At 41.5% G+C, this 19,310-nt stretch overlaps 2 protein-coding genes across 3 annotated transcripts; one reads left to right on the top strand and one right to left on the bottom strand.

The window, feature by feature from the left end:
* Positions 1–3,132: 3,132 nt before the first annotated feature.
* Positions 3,133–6,479, bottom strand: LOC105894528 (intermediate filament protein ON3-like). Its single transcript, XM_031558760.2, has 7 exons — positions 6,281–6,479; positions 5,925–6,020; positions 5,217–5,381; positions 4,777–4,902; positions 4,182–4,402; positions 3,862–3,890; positions 3,133–3,632 (listed from the first exon to the last, which is right to left on the bottom strand). The coding sequence occupies exons 1-7, from the start codon at positions 6,353–6,355 to the stop codon at positions 3,625–3,627; spliced, it is 720 nt and encodes a 239-aa protein (XP_031414620.2). The 5' UTR covers positions 6,356–6,479; the 3' UTR covers positions 3,133–3,624.
* A 2,249-nt stretch (positions 6,480–8,728) lies between these two features.
* On the top strand, positions 8,729–12,258 carry LOC105894529 (keratin, type I cytoskeletal 18-like). 2 transcript variants are annotated; one of them, XM_031558754.2, is made up of 8 exons: positions 8,729–9,128; positions 9,257–9,339; positions 9,564–9,720; positions 9,811–9,972; positions 10,125–10,250; positions 10,698–10,918; positions 11,200–11,234; positions 11,917–12,255. In XM_031558754.2, exons 1-8 carry the CDS (start codon positions 8,799–8,801, stop codon positions 12,012–12,014), a joined length of 1,212 nt encoding a protein of 403 aa, XP_031414614.1. In that variant the 5' UTR covers positions 8,729–8,798; the 3' UTR covers positions 12,015–12,255. The 2 variants fall into 2 exon arrangements, with proteins under 2 accessions (XP_031414614.1, XP_031414616.1); XM_031558756.2 differs by lacking the exon at positions 11,200–11,234 and having other exon boundaries at positions 11,917–12,258.
* The last annotated feature ends 7,052 nt before the right edge of the window (positions 12,259–19,310 follow it).

The following is a 19,310-nucleotide window of genomic DNA, read 5'->3' as shown; positions in this document are numbered from 1 at the left end:
TTCGGTAGTGACATGATCGTTTCGGTAGTGACATGATCGTTTCGGTAGTGACAAAATGGAATGGTAAGTAGTTCAATCCCATCATTTTGAAATAAATGTGTTATGTGGACTAAATGGTAAAGATGTAGATAATGCTGATTTATATCTGAAATTGTTCAGGAGAGAAAGAATCATAAGACACCAAAATGCCAAAAGGAAAAAGTGGAGCAGAGAGGCTGAGAGAATACCGACAAAGAGTGAGGGATGACCCAGTGAAACACCAAGAAAATGTAAGGAAGGAAAGAGAAAGAGAAAGAAATAAGAAACGAAAGGAAGAAGGAAAGTTGAAATGTATCAGTGATTTATCCAACAGGGAGCAAAAGGAGGTCAGAAAATCATGGAGGAAAAGACAGCAAAAGCACAAAACATTTGTGTTTTTAATATTCCCAACCTAAAGCATGGTATGAGTTAAGATTAAGCAATAAGGTTGATACAACCTTGCAAACAAAATACTGTGGTCACTACTGAAACAGTGCTGTCACTACCGAAACAGTGCAGTCACTACCGAAATACTGGATGTTTTGTAACAAATAAAGTATATTGAACTATCAACTAAAATGTTATGATACTGATTGGTTTAATGTATGTTCAATTTCATCAATCATCAACTCTGGAATCAATATGATCAGTATTTTGCATTTTATAAAGAAATATTGCACTTAGATTTTGATGAATTGTATAAATTGAACTTTGAAATTTGGTAACATTTTTATTTTTATTGATTTCATTGTGAAAACCTTCAAGAAATATTTGTAAAAATACTCTTCAGAGAAGGGAATGAAACACAATCTGAACAGGTCAATAATAATACGTTTTTACTATAGTTTATTACTATGTTTCGGTAGTGACAATTTTTGGGAGAGGAAAAACATTCCAACACATTCTGAAAATACAATATAAAAATTGACGGTTCATTTACTAGATATGTGTACTTTAAATATGGTACAATATATATAGGGACAAAGTTTTGGGAATAAAATATAAAAATTTTCAAAATATATCCAACCTGACTTTGCACCAATTCGGTAGAATGGCCCATATATTTCAGTACACAGTAAGAACTGTACAGAAGGGTGAACACCACCACTATCCCCAAAATGGTTACTGTGTGTATGCACCTGCTAGTTGTGAATTCACTAAACAGAACTTATGCCATTTATAATGAATGTAGACAGCAACTGTACTTTTCATAACTAGCATACGTTATCCAGGTACTGGTCTTTTGACATTTACATCCATGTAGGTTATCAGTGAAGTTAGGTTTGCTAGTAATAGCCTACGTAGCAAATTAGCAAGGTAACAGTCGCTAGCTAGCTGTAGCTAGCCTAAGTGACAGGAATGAAACGTCCAATATTAGGTGATGCACAATACTACATTTATTTCGTTTGACACCTTAATGGCTTTGATGAGAAGACTTACCTCTATACTTGGCTTTCTTTTCCTCTTCGTCCTTTCTTCGTTTTCGTCCCTGTGCTCCAGATGGTTTAGACCACTTCATTTTTGCGAATGTCACGTAGCTGACACGCTCACCCCACCCTGGCAGTGTGCAGGAGCCCTCACGTAACTAACGTGATGTAACGTAAGTTAACGCAACCTCCCCCCATTTAGGAAATTAGCGACAATAACCATCAATTCAATCTAAAAATCAGGTTGACAAGTAAACGTGTGGTTGAAGGGGCGCCCTAGGATGATCATGATTAATAAACATGTTTTAATTAGCTTGTTATTTAACTATGATTAATGGGAAGTAGGTCTAAGGGCGACACTAGAGGGCGCCCCCAACCCATTTGTCGCCCTACCGCACACACACACACACACACACACACACACATACAGTGTAGATCATTTGGTTAAATGATTAAGCAATTGTTTGTCATGAGCCAACGTACTGTATTTGTATTAGCCAATCAGGATGCTCGGTGGTCAAGTTCATGTTCCCTCGCTATCTCTACATCACTCTGAGTTACCAGTTGTCTGGATTAAATACAGTTGCATACAGCCGGTGTGATCCTTGACTCATACCAACACAGTAACACATTTTACACTTCTAACCACAAATAAGAGATACATTTAAGCCACTTCTGATATTAACAAATACAAAGTCTAAAACAATTGACAGCAAGCAAAGTCAATAACAGCGACTTCACGCAGAGGCTCTGGTTTAGGGCCCCCCTGAGCTCAGGGGCCCTTAGGCCTGGGCCCGTTCAGCCCGTTCGGTAATCCATCCCTGCACGCACACAGTATTGTATTTCTTTCTGTTGTCTAGTAAGCCTCTATTAAATTATGCTTTCCCTCGCACGCTCAAAAACAATGACTAAGTTATTTAGCTGTCTCACACTGATAAATATGTTTAAGTGACTTATGTTTAAATTCTATGAACTGTGTTAGTTCGTTGCAACGTAAAATGTAATTATTATTCATTTAGATACGTTACGTTCTAATATGTGACCGTTAGCACACCATTCATTCATAACTCAGTTGGTGGCAGACGTCAGCACTTATTAGCCATCTGTGTTGTAATCTGTTGTTGCTCTGATTCTTGGGGTAATGAATCTAATAGTAACTCGCTGTGCTTCGTTAAGATACCTTCTAAGTATTTTCCGTTGCTTGTGTTATTGTTTCACTCATAAGTTTTCACCTGACATCAATAAAGGAGCAAGGCGAGTTAACCGTAGCCTACACAGCCCTAACTAAACTAAACTAAAGTTTAAAAAAAAAGAAAAAAAAAAGAGTTGCGTTAACTGCGTTAAAATATTTTATCGCGTTAATCGCGGCAGCATTAATCACATAGATTAACGCGGACAGCCCTAGTTAAAACACATCAGCCACTCTATTTGGTCGGGGAAAAACAAGTGATCCTATTTCAAGGCAACTACATTTCCTCTGAAACTGTCATCGTTGGCATGCAACCCTCATCTTACTGTTATGGAAGAATGCACAGGTCTTCAGAGGCCACAAGAGTGACACAAATTCAGACTGCAATATTTTGCATGAAAAGGTTCATTTTATACAGATGTATTTATTCACGTATTCAACGCGTCTTAGGACTCAAAGAAAATAAGGCTTTTTAAATAGAAGACAGTAGTCTAAATGTACTTGTATATCTCAAGAATATTTATGAATGAAACAGACAAAAGCCAGCAGTGACATTAGACTTCAGGTTTTAGATCAGTTTAAAATGTATTGTTCAGATTGCACAAAGACAGTTCAAACAGACATCTTTACAGATATGGTCGGCGGCATGACTAAAAGAAAACAGGTCATGGGACATTTTCAATGAACAGAGGAGAATGATTAATGATAATTAATTTCAGGAGAGCCACACACACAAACACTGTAAACGCAGCAACCCTCTAATGCGGTTTCTCCTCGACACAGGAGGGGTGGGTTATGAGTCAGCAAAGTGAGAGCTTTCGGATATCACTATGCCGTCCTTCACTTCGATTTTGATGAGCAGGCCTTTCTTGGGTTTGGGCGTGTAGGCGGGCGGAGACTGCTGTGAGTTGCCCTTTTCCAGAGGGAGGCTGTCTGGGATCTGGGCGTCTACATGAGCAAGGATGGGTTGGGGTATGTTTGGGTTTGTTTTTAGAAATCTGAACAAGAGACGAAATAACACAGGGGTATGTTGAAATGGCAGGGGCTGCACTTGGTAGACATTTTGGCATGAAATTTTCATCAGCAGAACAGCATAGATAGAATAACAGGAAACGATAGAATACTTTTTTTTATTTTGACAACAGAATTCAAAGGGTTACACTATGCTGATATCCGTCTCTCCTTTAAATCCCTGAAGGAAGTTAGCTTAGCTACATTATTGCTTACCCATCTGGTCACGCTCACGTCCATCCATCCTGCAGAGAGAGAAAAGACAGTGTGAACAATTGAGGGAAAAAAGCACAGCTACAACATGACCTCCACTGCCAGACTCGCCTTTAAACCTTAAATCTTTACCTGCATCCAAATGCTCAGAGGTATGTAGCTAATATTTTATGCCTTTTAAAGTTCAATAAATGTTCTGTTTAATTTTTTATTTATTGTATTTATTAACACTTTGTGGCTTGTTAAGTTCAATTAAGAAACAAGCATGATTAGCCATCTGGTCAATGATGTCAGCAGCTCTGTGTTTCTGGCCTGGTCAGTACCTCATCTCCTCTCCTTCCAGGAGCTTCCTGTAGGTGGCGATCTCGATGTCCAGTGCCAGCTTGAGGTTCATGAGCTCCTGGTACTCGCGCACCTGGCGTGCCATGACCTGCTTGGCCTTGCGCATCGCCTCCTGCAGCTGGTCGATGTGGTTCCGCGCGTCATCTACAGCGCCCTGGGCCTTCTCCTCAGTCTGGCTGATCTCCAGCTCCATGTTCTCTTTCTGTCGGAGAGAGAGAGACATAGAGAGAGGGGTCTGAGGGGAAGTCCTTATGTAGATCTCACTGTTTGGAGCCTGCTATAGTGACCTCTCTAAGACTCAATGCCTGATCATTGTAGGGTGCATCAAGATATGGACAGGTGGTGAAATGATGACAGAAGGATTGTGGATTGTGGTCTACAAATTCCAACAATCAATCAAAACTAAAGTTTTCCACTGGAACAGTGTTGATACCTATTTATATTTGGTAAAGGTTATTGCATGCATGAGAGAAATGATCTGTTGAGACTACAGTCTACGATGTTGTTGGATGCAGTTAATGAAAGGCTTTAGGCCAGACTTCACGGGGTCGTATGTGTTCAGTGGCGGAGTCTTACCTTCTTCTTCTGGGCTTCCAGCTCATGTTTCAGCCGCTGGATCTGCCTCACGAGGTCAGACATCTCCTTCTTGCTATCGCGTAGGTCATCCTCAAACTTCCCAGCCTTCAGAGCCATAACATCCATCTAATAAGAGAGAGAGAGAGAGAGAAAGAGAGAGAGATAGGTCAATTCTTCATCTATGGAGGTGAGATTACAAGGATCAAGAATAACTTTGAATCGTTTCATTCTCACAGGTCCCTTCACTTTTCAATTAAATGTGTTATCTAATTATAACAAATGTCTAGAAACATCTAAGCCTAGAGCAGCGAGGGAATACACCTACTAACAATTAAGTAGTCTACAATGACATCACTGTACCTTAGTATAGCTTAGTACATACTTGGCAGCTGGCAGCTGACAGTGGAAGGCCTTGAGGCACTGTCCCTATGTGACCCTACCTTCTTCTGGTTCCACTGCTCCACCTCCTCTCGACTGCGGGCCGCCATGTCTTCGTACTGTTTCTTCACTGCTGCCACTATCTCATCCAAGTCCAGATCAGGAACGCTGCTGGCCTTCAGCATGATCTTCTCTTTGACGATCATTGATTCCAGCTCTCTGATTTCCTGTGGTGCGGGAGAGAAAGAATCCATGGCTCTAGTCAGATAGTCTCTTTGGCTTAGGAAGGTTCCTAACGGAGTGAAATGACCCGAAAGTATCTAAGTGGCAGCCATGATAAGAGCTGGTTGAATTCTTGAACTGCTAAGAAAAGGTGCTTCAATGCTTCGTTTCTTATCTCATAGGGTACACTGGACCATCCTTTGTGAAAGAAAGGAGATAATGCTGTCCACAATTCCATGCGGCAGGAACATTTAAAGACCAACATCAATAACATCCGATGTCGCATAATTACGCAGGCTAAAGTGTGTGTAGTGGGATTCTCTTAGCCCTGTGGTGGTCTTTCCCTGTGTGCTTATGAATTTTATTTCACATCCTGCCTTGACCACATGGCGTTTTCCATTGAGGTGAAGGAAATTTGGTTAGAAAAGGACATAGGATGTATTTTTTTTTACTATCCGTCAGGAAAGGGGAGAGTTGGGGGGCCCTAACAAGTCGTCTGGTATCGGTCAATAAATCTGTAACTGTTGTGCTTATTGGCTGAGACTGACCTCTTGGTAAGCCTGTTTCAGGAACTCTAGTTCATTCATCAGCTCCTCGAGCACCAGTTCCAGTTCCACTCTCTGTAGGTAGCCCTCATCCACTTCCTATCGCAGCCAAACAAACAAACAACAAACCTTATTTACTCCTGACAATGGAATGGAATGAAACTTTGCACATTTTAATTCAACTTTGTCCAGGTCATTTGAAAATATCCCACAATTCTTAGGCAAAATTAAACCTATTTTTTTCTTTTCTTTTTCAAACCTTAACTCACTGAATTATAAATCACCACCACATTCTATATGAATGTCCTGACTGACAGCCCTCACAGCCCCTAAGACCCTCCCACATTCCCAGCACTCACCTTCTTGTTGATCACAAAGTCATTCTCTGTGTCCATCTTCTTCTGCAGCTCTTCCTCAAACCTGCAGAGACACATTCAAGGCCTTTTGTCAGAGGTCATTGTGAGCACCACTATAAGCACCATGTTGCCCGTGACTCATGACCAGGAAAGAGACTGGGCTTCGACGACAAAGAGGTCAAAAAAAAATAAATTAAAAAAAACAGCGTTTTACTGTGAGTAGAAACAGACAGAGCTCCAGAGACGACACGAGCCGAATGGAAACATGCACTGGATGGATGGTTAGTGAAGGTGCAGGGTTTACTGATGGCCTGCAGCAACAACTCAGGCCCTTCTGCTTTTGGAAGGCAGGGTTGGGGGGGGGGGGGGGTGTTTGGGGCCTGGGGGCTAGGAGTGGTTAAAGCGGAGGTGTTACACACAGACATAACGTAGTGCATTCCAGATCTTTTCCGCATCCTTGCTCGTCTCTTACATGGGGATCTAGGGCGATCTACCTTACGTAATGTGGTCAGGATGGGCACTGGGGACAATTCAGTGGGGGGCTCTTTAGGAATACTGATTGTGCATTAATCATTTAACTGGCTGCACTGATATTTCTAAAATAAACAAATCACATAATTCATATAAATAAATAGATGGATTGGGGGCAGAGTTCAATGATTAATCTACAAACTCCTGAGATTAAGAAAAAGAGGTTGGCGGATTGTAGGAATTCCCCCTTTGATCAATTTGTGTGTGCCCTCTTAAGTGTAATTGTGGCAACAGGCTTATGGTGAAAGTGTGTACCTGGGGCAGGGAGAAACTTCAGATCTAACCTCCTAGTCAATGGGCCCATTGACACTGACAGGACAGGACCATTTAGGGGGAACAGGAAGAGTCAGAACAGCAAATCAGCATTCAAAGGAACTAAGAAAACCACATCTATGATGATAATGATGATGGTAACAGTGCTAACAGTTTATATACAAGTAATTACTCCAACAGATATACTCAATAACAGTGATAAAAACAACAGTGAAAATGCGATCAATCAAGCAATGAAAACAAGGCTCACTTTTCACGGGTCTGCTCCACTTCATCCTGACTGCGCACCAACTCCCCCTCCAGCTTCAGTCTGTCCAGGTCCAGACTTTGGATCTGTCGGCGCAGGTTGGTGCTCAACGCGGCCACGATTTCATCGACGTTGCCCTGGTAGCGCTCTTGCTCCAGGAGAATCTTCAGTTTGGTCTCAAGCCTTTTGTTTTCCTGCTCCAGGTTGCGCACCTGATAAAGCACAATTAGAAAGTCAATTGGCTGTCTTGTCTGACCTCTTGTGGACGAAATGAGGAATTGCACCTACAAAGTAGTGGTAAACTTCAGAATGGAATGGGGGTTTGTTGGGTATGCTTCGGGCGTGGTTGTGTGTGTTTGTGGGGTGGGGTGGGCTACGTTCTGTGTTACATACTTTTCACAAAAACAGAAATGTCTGCAATAATATACTGTCTGCAATGTATAAAATGCTGGAACGCAGACTGTTGATTTTCAGTACATCAAACAATCCAACAGGAGCTAAGCCTATAGATCGTATGTGGTGCTGTCTTACAACAGAAATACACCACATCTACTTTTGCATAAACTAGGCAACACCCTTGACCTAACCATGGGCTATATGCTGCTAATGTAAAATTACAGGACATGCACCATTATACCTATGCACCACTATAAATACACTTGTAAGAAGACAACGGGCCATAAAGTGTAACAGTAATTATCTTGGTGATGAAACAAATACTATACTATACAAACTATATGTTTCTTTGGATGCAGAAAAATACATTAGGGTAGTATCACAGTTCACTGCGAATTGAAATTTCGAATTGAATTTGTGTGAAACGTTTCAATATTTATTTTGATGAAAAGTTTACAGATAGACTTGTGAGTCTAAAATAAACAGATACAATCTGCAGTCTCTAAATGACTTTGCATCTTGAAAACTTAAAGTGTACTCACTCTGTCAATAAATGTAACGAATTTATCATTCAGTCCAACCATCTGATCCTTCTCATTGGTCTTTGCCTTCTGGTCAAGGGGGTCCACCTTTGTGTCGATGGGGTTGAGCAGGTCCTTCTTGGCTGGCGTCATGCTGGGGTACCCTCTGGAAGGACCTACGCTGTATGACTGGCTGCTGAAGCCTCCTTGTTTTTTGATGCTAGTCATGTTTGCTATCTTCACAGGGTCAGTGTTGGCAGGAGTGCTCTGGGCAGACAAATGGCATGGAAGAGAACCTCACCTGCTTATGAAGGTGGAGCGTGGGCCTCCCCTAATGAATTATGCATAAAGTGGAAAATCACCGGCAAATAGGTGAATGTTGGCGAAACTACAGGTTCTCCCGGTTGGCTGGGAGTAGCCTATAATTCAGTCGAGCTGTTGGACGCCCCGGATGGGTGGGCGTGTATAAATAGGATTCTTGCATTGACACCTCATTCCACAACAGGTGACTGTTTTAGAAGTGTCACTTCCATCCTTAAGCAGACAGGTTGCAATGTCTCGTACTAGCTCCGCAAGTATGTTCGGTGGGGCCGGGGGAAGAGACTCCCGGGCTTCTGTGTCCACTCTGAGGGGTCTCCGGAGCGCTCTGCGCCCCGACTCCCGAAGAGATGGCGACAACTATGCCTCGACCCCCGCCGATGACAAGCAGACCATGAAGGGCCTGAACAACCGTCTGTCCGGGTACCTGGGTCGGGTGCGGCAGCTGGAGAAGTCCAATAACGATCTGGAGGACAAGATCAGAGACATTTTGAAGAAGAGAGGAAAGACCACCGATCATGACTGGGAAGAGATTGAGAGACCTCTGGTTGATCTTAAGAAGCAGGTAATTGACAAAATAAGTGTCCTAGTCTACAGATAAATGTACCACTGTGGAAATAGCAAAGGCAACGATATTTGTAATCCTCTCCTTACACGAATATGCTGTGGCCTATTATGAATGATTCCTTGCAGGTGCGCCAAAAGACCTTGGAGAATGCTCGTCTTATTCTGCAGATTGACAACAGCAAACTGGCAAACGAAGATTTCAAAAACAAGTAAATTATATTTTATAATCTTATGCTCCATTAACCCCGATAATTATCTTGTAGACGAGCAATGTAAAAAAAAAAATGACGGCCAAAAAAGTTTTAATCTCTTATATTTTTTTCATGGTCGCAAAATGGCGCAAAAATTCCGCAACACATATCAACATCTGGACACAGATAATTTATCCTTCAAACTATTTTGTCGAGAATTGCTGACACGTGTCACTTTACAGAATGGAGACTGAACTGCTTGTGCGTCAGAATGTGGAGCGGGACCTTTCCGACCTGCGCAAGGTCATCGATGACACCCAGCTGTCTAAGATGCAGCTGGAGAGTCAGATCGAGGCCGTCAAAGAGGAACTGGCTTATCTCAAGAAGGATCACCGTGATGTAAGTTAGTCACGAACATTCAATACGCTCTTACATCCAATATTTTCTCATCTTTCACCTTTAACTCTGTCTTTTCTACCATCATCCTAGGATGCGATGGCGCTGCGTCAGAAAGTAAAGGAGTCTGACGTTACCGTGGAGATGGACTCACCTGACTCTACCCTGGCTGACACCCTCAACAAGATACGCGGGCAGTATGAATCGGTTGCCGTGAAAAACCGCGACGAAACTGACAGCTGGTACAATAAGAAGGTATTCTTCATCACACGCATTTCATCTGAGTATTTGCAAAGAACGCCTGATACATTTTTTTATGTTTCCTGGCAAGGTTGAAAAATTGCTGTTACACCACACTTTTAAAATACGGCACAATTATACTCATGTATGCCCTCTCTCTCTCCCAGTTTGATAACATCAAGGTTGAAGTGGCTAAAAATACAGAGAGTCTCCAGTCCAGCAAGAATGAGCTAAATGACCTGCGTCGCCAGAAACAGCTCCTGGAGATTGATGTGCAGTCTATGAACAATATGGTATGCTGCATCAGCCTACACTGTACTACATCTGCAATACAATAGCCCTTTCGAGACATTTCATTGCAATCTGGAAAAGAAAGGCTATTTTTCTATATTATTAAACTACACATAGACTTAAATACAACCCCTAAGGCAAAATGTCAGGTGAAGAACAAGACACAACTCATTGTGTTGTATGTAAACAGACAGTTCTATAAGCAGACTTTAAGTGAAGTGTTGAGAAAGAAAAGACACACATACACACACACGTCTACTTTTGCAGTGCATACACCACACAGATTTGCACCCACAGAGAACTAGTTCTGTTTAATACTGTAGCAAGCCATTCAGATACATTCAAACTCACAAGACACGCACACACACACACACACACACACACACACACACACACACACACACACACACACACACTCATACCTCACACATTTCTTTCTTCCGCTGTAGCACATTTCTCTGGAGGAGACCATGCAGGACACAGAGGGCCGTTACGGCCGTGAGCTGGCCCGCCTCAACCGCCTGCTGCAGCAGCTGGAGAGCGACCTGGGCCAGGTCAGGGACCAGGTGGAGCGGCAGTCTGAAGACTACCAGGCACTGCTCAACGTCAAGATGAAGCTGGAGGCTGAGATTGAGAGCTACCGCTGCCTACTGCACGGCATCGACGACGAGTGAGGACGCAACCCTCCCCCTCACACACACACACACACACACGCAGGCACACACTTAGACATAAGAGTGACATAACCTTGTCATAAACATGCCATAGTTTATCAACATAGTGATACTAACAGTCAATATGGTATGACATGACAAAGCCATGTTACTGTGTGTGTGTGTGTGTGTCATAATAATTATCCTGACTACGCAGTCAATAATAAGGATTTAGAATGTCAGAACATTCTTCCCTTTTCCAGTTTTTCAGTTTGTTTGTCATGTTCTCTCCACACAGCGGTGAGTTCTCCTTAGAAAGTGCCTTAAAGAGCGGTAAGTTTGCCGATGCCTGGTCCAGACCCAAGGGGACCTGTGGGATGATGCATGATGTGTGCATGATACGTGTTGTAAACCAGGGCATAGATAGGCAAAGGTCCACCTAGCACTAGGGACAGTCATAACTTGCTTGGCCAGTCTTATCTCAACAGCAGACATAAAGATTGAGATGTTTCACTTGTGTGCATCATTTATTTCACTCCCTGTCTTTTTCATCATAACCAAATGCATGAACTAAAAACATGATCAAATCAACGAGATGATGTTACACAACAATTTAACAATAATATTTATTCTATGTTTGATGTTACAAAAAGTCATTACATGTTTTGGTAAAGCTTTATAATAGGGTGCGATAATAAACTATTTACAATTATTACCAAATGGTTATTTATATAGTTACAAGCCTTAACAAGACATTAGATAACATTAGTAGATTACTTTTAGTTTATAAGACACTTTAAAAAATGCTTAATTCATGTATAACACACATATTTATTAAAGGCTACCCCATAACTATGCAAACGTATAGTTCATTATTCAGACAGTATTAGATTATTTTCAAATCTAATTAAACGTTTGGTAATAACTTGTTACCCAGGTTTTTTTTATCTATTTGTTTGTAATGACTTTGATGGCTTTATTTATATTTCTGTCTGGGATGACTTTAAATCTTCAGAGCCCCCAAAGAAAGAGTCAGCTAAGAAGACTAAGGCAAAAGCAGCGGACAAAGTTCCTGAGGAGAAAGCCGGGCCCGACACTCCAGCCAAGAAGTAACCAGCATGAAGCAGGACAGCTGAGTGGCCAGCATGAGAGGAGGAGTCCACAAGACTCACCTTTCCCTTCGGTGCTCAAGCCCTGCTCAGTGGCTAAACTTCCTATGGGAAAGTAATATTGAAACATGTAGAAATAGGTTTTGGGGGAAAAAAGGTTTAGTTTTCTGTGCAGAAATCTGAGTTGTTAACAAATAAAGGCATTCGATTTGACTAGCAACGATTTGACTTGTCTCTTTTATTGTTTTGATGATTTCATCTTTATGGATCGGATACATGACACATCAATGCATGTTGAATAATTAATGAATTGAATCAATAACAACAACAATAACAATAATAATAATTTCAAGACCAGTGCTGAACTGGCAAAAAAAGTTTTCTCCAAAGACAAAAAAGGACATTTTGTAAATAAAGGCCTCAAAAAAACACTCTTTCCTCGCCCCTTCATCATTCCGGGTCCATGCTTTTCTTTGGAAGTTCGCATGGGAAAACCAGACAAGTAATTATTTAGGATTCCTATTCTATAGTTTCAATGAAGAGAGTTTACCACACACAATTATAATGTCTGTAAATGGGCACTGTGAAGAGAGTTTTAAAAGCTTATAAGTTTTACTGGAATGCTAGTATTATGTCAAATATGTTAACTCGCACAGGTGTTTGTGTTATAGAATAGCCACAAATCTTTAGGGATAATCATACATTCCAGAGGTTTGACAGACAGAGGTCTTTCAAAACACATCATCCAGAGGTCTGTCAAAACAAGTGATCCTATTTCAAGGCAACTACATTTCCTCAGAAACTGTCATTGTTGGCATGCAACCCTCATCTTACTGTTATGGAAGAATGCACAGGTCTTCAAAGAAGCCACAAGAGTGACACAAATTCAGACTGCAATATTTCACATGAAATGGTTCATTTTATACAGATGTATTTATTCACGCATTCAAAGCATCTAACCTCCCACTGTGTCTACAAGCAGGAAAGCTTTCTTCGTGTAGTTTTCCTTGTGAAGGGGCATCTTTTAACAAACAAAAACTCGGTGGGATCTCCCACTGTAGTCCTCCTTTTTGCCCTGCAGGCCTTGGATGGGACGTGCAAAAGCATGCCCGTTGTTACAGTTCACAAGTCATCCTGGAAAGGGCAAAGGTCAATGATCAAAGGCCACATTTTTGAGGCAATGTGTTTTGTCTTGAGAGGTGCGAGTCCACTCATGTTTGCAGGCATTCTGGTTAGACAAATGATGGTATACTGTCATGGTTATGTGTCATTTTTCTGGGCCTGGAATCATTCATGTCATATTTAGTCTGCTCTCTGCACCTGTCTTCAAGGCAGAGGCCCAACTGAATAGCTCCTCGTATACTAGAGAGGAGCTCATGTGTGAGAAAGGGGAAGGGTCCTAGGTTAAGAATGAATAGCCTCTGGGAGAAAGTGGGGAGCTCCCAGCAACCATGCGGATAGTTTCCCTGATATACCTACTTCCAAGCCCAGCTTTGTGTATTTCACACATCAGTATAAAGGCTGCCCACTTCTCCTCGGGGTCCTGGAGGACATGGGGTGGGAGAAATGCAGAGATTACATTCACAGTGACCTCAGGCCTGCGTGTGTGTGTGTGTCCTGTGTCGCCACCTATATATGCACCTATACATATGTGTGTGTTACTGTGTGTCGTTTGTGCGAATAAAAACTGACTGAAGTCAGCCTTGTTTGTTAGTATGTTTTCCACCTGATACACATTTAAACTACCATGGTGGTGGATTTTCTTGACACACAGATTATTGAGTTTTCATTCACATGCTTTCCGAACACAATCCAGGGGACATTGTTTAAAGTTTTGAACCTTGTTAACATGTACGCAAAAAACGTTATAAGATACACAACATATCATGAGGGAAATAAGCAGTCAACACCATGGCATCCAATGACTCAAAAACATGGAATCAAACAGCCAGGGTTTCATATCCTATACATCTACCAGTTCCATCAACTTGGCTATCAGGAGGCGGGTGTCATGGACTCAGGGAGATGGAAGTTTATTAGGAATAGCCAAAGCCAGGGGAACAGGGAAATAACGGGGACGAAAAAAAAAAGGGGGGGATACAAAAGCTCAGTCCAAACGGGAACTCACAGAAGATAGGAGTTAACAAAACACAAAAGTAAATTACAAAAAACTAAGAGCAAAACAAAGAATCAACGTGAGCCAGAAGCCCTGCACGCAAGTATTAGGCGCAGGTGCGCGAGATGAAACGAATGGAAGATTGATCGACAGGGGCGGTTTTAGGCACGGGCGACCCGGGCAGCCGCCCGGGGCGGCACTTTTTCATAAGACGTGGGGGGCGGCAAGAGCACTTAAAAAAAAAATCATCTGGGCCGCGAAGCGATTTTGTATTATCTATCATATCACTGTGTGTGGAATTGGCAAATTGGCGCCCCCTGCAGCTGCAGGCGCCTCTGCTCGCTAAGAAGGTGCCGTGGACAGATCCTGCGTGAGAAGGGGGAAGGGGAGGGGGCGCGGGGATCCACTGTATAGCAGTCACACCTCGACTTTCTTCCCAATAACGCACATTCATAACATTATAATTACAGGCCTATAATTCCTGCACGTTTTCGTTTTTCTGAATTGTGTGAAATGGCTAATACAAATAGGTAATACAGAACGATGATGTGGTCACCAAGGGCAAGGTGAATTGGTGGAAGGAGACCACTGACTGCTTCAACTTATCCAACTGGTGAAGGTAGTACGTAGTTAGCAGAGTATAGGTAGATAGATAGATACTTTATTTATCCCGAGGGAAATTAAATACATATTTTACAGAGTAGTCTATTACATTATCAAGAAAGCTATTGAAGGATGCTCAAGTGGACAAGGTAAAAATGTGTTTTCAGTCAAGTGTAACTTAACCTAAATTCCTATTAAGGCAACCAGCTAATGTTGAGCACCAACAGAATTGTTTGCTAGCTAGCGTTAGCTAGCTGATTTGACCATAGGGTATGAACATGTTCATTCATCTGACACTAGGCTAGGTGTTAGCGAAGTCCCGCTAGCCACAACTAACAGAATATAACAGCATACAGAGTACTAGTATAATCTTAATAATGAACAGAGGGGGTTTCGCCCGGGGCGTAATTCCATGTAGAACCGCCACTGTTGATCGATACAGGGTTTGATCGGTCTGGAGCTTGGATCGTCAGGGTAGTAGTCATTCATGATGCGAGGTCATACAATAAGTGAGGGGAGTGAAGGGTTTCAGTACAGAGGTGACAGGTTTGCGTGATTAGTACTCCGGTGATTGTGAATGAGACAGAGGTGCGTGAGTTGAAGTCGAAGGGGGCGTGGCAGGAACAGAGTTCAGCGCTGGCGTGAAAGGGGGGGTTCAAAACATTTATCCCTAATGACACATATGGATGTTCATCATTCCAATCTAGCCAAGTCAGAAGCTGGCGATTTGGACCATAGTTTATCTAACATTAGCAACACATTATTAGCTGTTTGATGACGTAGTCAAGCCAAAGGCAGATAGATAGAGGTGGGACTAATTTGCATATTCATGGTAACTTTAAACTGTAATTTCAAATGAACTGTAATTTTGAGGAGCAGAGACGAGTTTTTAGGGGTTTAATCAATACCAGAAGAGTGACTCCAAGCTTGCTTCATTGTACACAAACCCCGTATTGCCACCATAGCATCAAAGCCACAGTTCCTAACAACACAAATCACACATTAGAGACAATAAAGAAGAGTGGGTAGTTCACCACTAAAAAGGGGGTAGTTCCTATGTTCCCAGGGCTCAATGTTCCCCAGATTTATACGACACATAATGAGAAAATGACAAAGGGTTCTACGTTCCTTAGTTCTACATATGTGCTCTCCCAGGGTCCTATGCACATAATGGAAACTGTATTTACTTAATTTCACACGGGCTATTGACATGGCTGTTTTGAAGCCTAGCTCCAATAAAAAAAAAAAAGGGTAATATTTATAAAATATTCTAGCTTGAAACGGGTCAAATTTGACCTGAACACCATAGGGGGGTTAATGTATGTGAAGAGAATATTGAACTGGGGAACACAGGACCTTGGGAACATAGATACGCTGAAAAGCACAGTCCCACTTCACTCAAAGATAAGACAAGCATGGAACTCCCCAAAGCTTCATCTTGCTTAGGGAGGGCCTGTTTCAGACAGGTTCTGCTCCTCTGATCATAAAGCATAAAGCTCAGTTTCATCAAACTACATCACACACATTTCAAAGCACAAAAAAAGAGGGCGAAAGAGACACCATTCACACATTACCTTACAGAGTTACTGTGCACGTTAGTAACTAAGAGGTAATAAAAATGCATTCCCATCTATAGGCCCTAACCGAGTGTTAACCGCTGAGCTGCTGAAATGTTACGAAACCAATGTACAACCTCAGAAATGACAAAGATGTGACATGAAATGGTGGAAAGGTCATTATGGTTGATAGACTGAAATTGAATTAAGACAGCCCTTTGACATGTGATCAAATAGTGATCTTAGAGATAGTCTCTTAGCCCTATATCTTCTCTGATATAGGGCTCTTGTGCAAGGGTTGTCAATTTGAAGAATGTCACCTTTGGACTGCACCAGAAATGACTGGTCTGGGTGGGTTTAGAACAATGCATTCTGCGGAACAGCATCTTCAAAGACTTTTAAAGTAACGTATACGCACACACGCACATCAACAACATACACTAAATACCAGACTGAAGTATTTACCTCAGGTTTAAGTGGAATGGAATAAGCTTTGTTCAAAATATTTTCACCTGGCAATCTCAAATCAATTCAGTCATGACAGAAGGGTCCAATTTGTTTGATAATGATAGAAAAAACTGCTTTTCATATGTCTCATCAGTCACAATGTCACCAGGCACACAAACCCAGTCAGGCCATTTTTATTTTACTGACATGTTGTTAAATGACTGCTTCTTTTGCATTAAAGGTGCAGTCCTCGATCCTGGTGAAGGGTTTTTGATATTGTAGCGAGACAGGAACGTACCTTGTCCCTTTCGTGTTGAAGCAGCATTGGAACACAAGCACCCATTGTTGTTTATTGGCTGGAACAATGTCTGACTTTGAGTTATTCTGTTTATAATCAAGGTCTTCATCATATAGCATCTTTAGATTATGTAACCTTCACCTCACTCCCTTTTCACACCACTGAGTTCTCAAAGACGGCTTGTGTTCAATAAGCAGTTATCTCCCTTTTACACGTGTTCATCATTCCAAATAAGTAGTCTTAAAACCTGTACTATAGTCTCCTACAGGCATAAAATAAATAAATCTGATGTTGAACTTTGAAATCTACTGACCTATGTCCATCTCCATCCATCTAGGGTCTGCTGCCAGATCACTTATAGCAACTCTGTTTACACAGGAAGGGCAAATATAAGACCTGTGTGTTCTGTTCCACGGAAACAACGTGAAATTCGAATGATATTTCCGAAGAATCGTAAATAGGCCTGACAAACGACACCCACCACCACACACACACACACACACACTCCACTCACAATACATAAAAACCTTGTTTAACCTTGTTAAAGCATAGGCCTTCTACCTAAGCCTAACTATCCATCTCTTAGTTATGGTCTTGTGTGTAAAAAGATAGAATAGAACAGAGTCCTTTTTGAAATCATAAACTATTTCAAACAGAAAACACAAATGTCCTCACAACAACAATGATCATTCTTAAAAAAAGACAGACATGCATCAGTGAAAAGCTAAACACTTATCTCAAGTTATCTCATCCAAAGCCTTGTAGGTGGACAACATGTCCACTTAAATGCAACCAATGCATGACATTTCTTTTCGTTGAGATTTTTTGTGGTGTGCATTCCAGACAACATGAGAGATGTGGTTCCAGATATCTCAAACTTCAAAAAGAATATCAGCAAAGTAGTCTTGGAATGAGAAAACAAAACTGTTCTTTCATTTGAGCAACTCTTAAGCAAGAATTTGATTGTGTGATAACGACAATGTTGTATAACGGCTAAGGTTACAATTTCTGTGATTAAGCGTAAACAACAAAATCCACCCAACCTGTGTAAGGAAAGGGGTTTAGTCCTTGGAATGACAGATACTCATCCTTCTGCAGGACCTTTACAAGATTAAAAAATTAGGCGATCCCTGTTACAGAACAAAGGAGCCCTTTTTATAGCCACTTAAGGCTGTGAGGCCCAGAGAGACTGTAAATGTCCATGGGGCCTAAAGTGCCTTTAGACTTGTGTCAAGTTCACTTTGATTGGTGTTGACACACAGGGCAACACTGCCCCAGGCTACATTGATGCACTTTTTCATTCTTTTGCTCTGCTTAAAGGACAGGTTTTATGCTTTCAACACAACCCTTGAGTCATTGCCTTGGAATGGCGGGCAATCCCTCACTAAACAGTGACAATACTTTTAGTATTTAGCAAGTCAGTATATAAAGTAGTATAGAACTTAAGATAGAAAAAGTTTCTAAATAGTTTCGGGACTTCAGTGGGATTTAATTTTGTCCAAGTCCCCTGCAAAAAAAAAATCTCTTTTTCGCAAAACAAGAAACTCAAAATACAGTCAAGCATTACTGAATTTCTAGTGAAAGATAAATAAAGGCTAACAATGGTGTCCAGCAGGTTTTATTAAATTTCTTCTTTTTTTTGAGATTGAGATTGAGATTGAGATTGATTGTGGAATCTATGGCATTAACTCTGGTATGGTGTGGGCACAATAGTAACGAAAAATTCGTTTGCCTCCTACGTGACTTTGCCAGAACACATGACATTCTACTGAATCCAAACAGACTGTCAACATGAGGGTGAAACATGATGTCCTCTAACCTGGGTATGACCTGCAAACAGTTTAGTGATACCATCATTGACCAACTATCAGTAAGCACACATACCAAGCACTGTAGTCCTGTAGGCCATGCAGCAGGGTACGGGAGACAACGACTAGAAAGGATTTAGCCGGTACTACTTTACTTGAACCTTGCTTCATAAGACTAACATAACCATGTTATACTCTTGTCAGCTCAGATGTCATATTCTGTCATAAATTGTTATAACAATTAGTGTCCATTGATGTAGCAGTGTCATATAACCATCATCGGTAAATGACACGATTGGAGAATTGGACTAAATGACATTGTCAAATCAATGGACATTAGCTGTTTATGACATGTTTATGACATGGTTATGTCAGCCTCGAGGACATTTCTAGCTATTGAAAAGCTAAGTCAAGTTTGCCTGGGGCTTGCCTTTAAAACATTTTTTGTAAGTTCTTGAAATGTGAAAAATGA

Source organism: Clupea harengus, chromosome 21 (genome assembly GCF_900700415.2).
Source record: "Clupea harengus chromosome 21, Ch_v2.0.2, whole genome shotgun sequence".
NCBI lineage: Eukaryota > Metazoa > Chordata > Actinopteri > Clupeiformes > Clupeidae > Clupea > Clupea harengus.
This window is presented reverse-complemented; position numbering and strand designations above follow the sequence as displayed.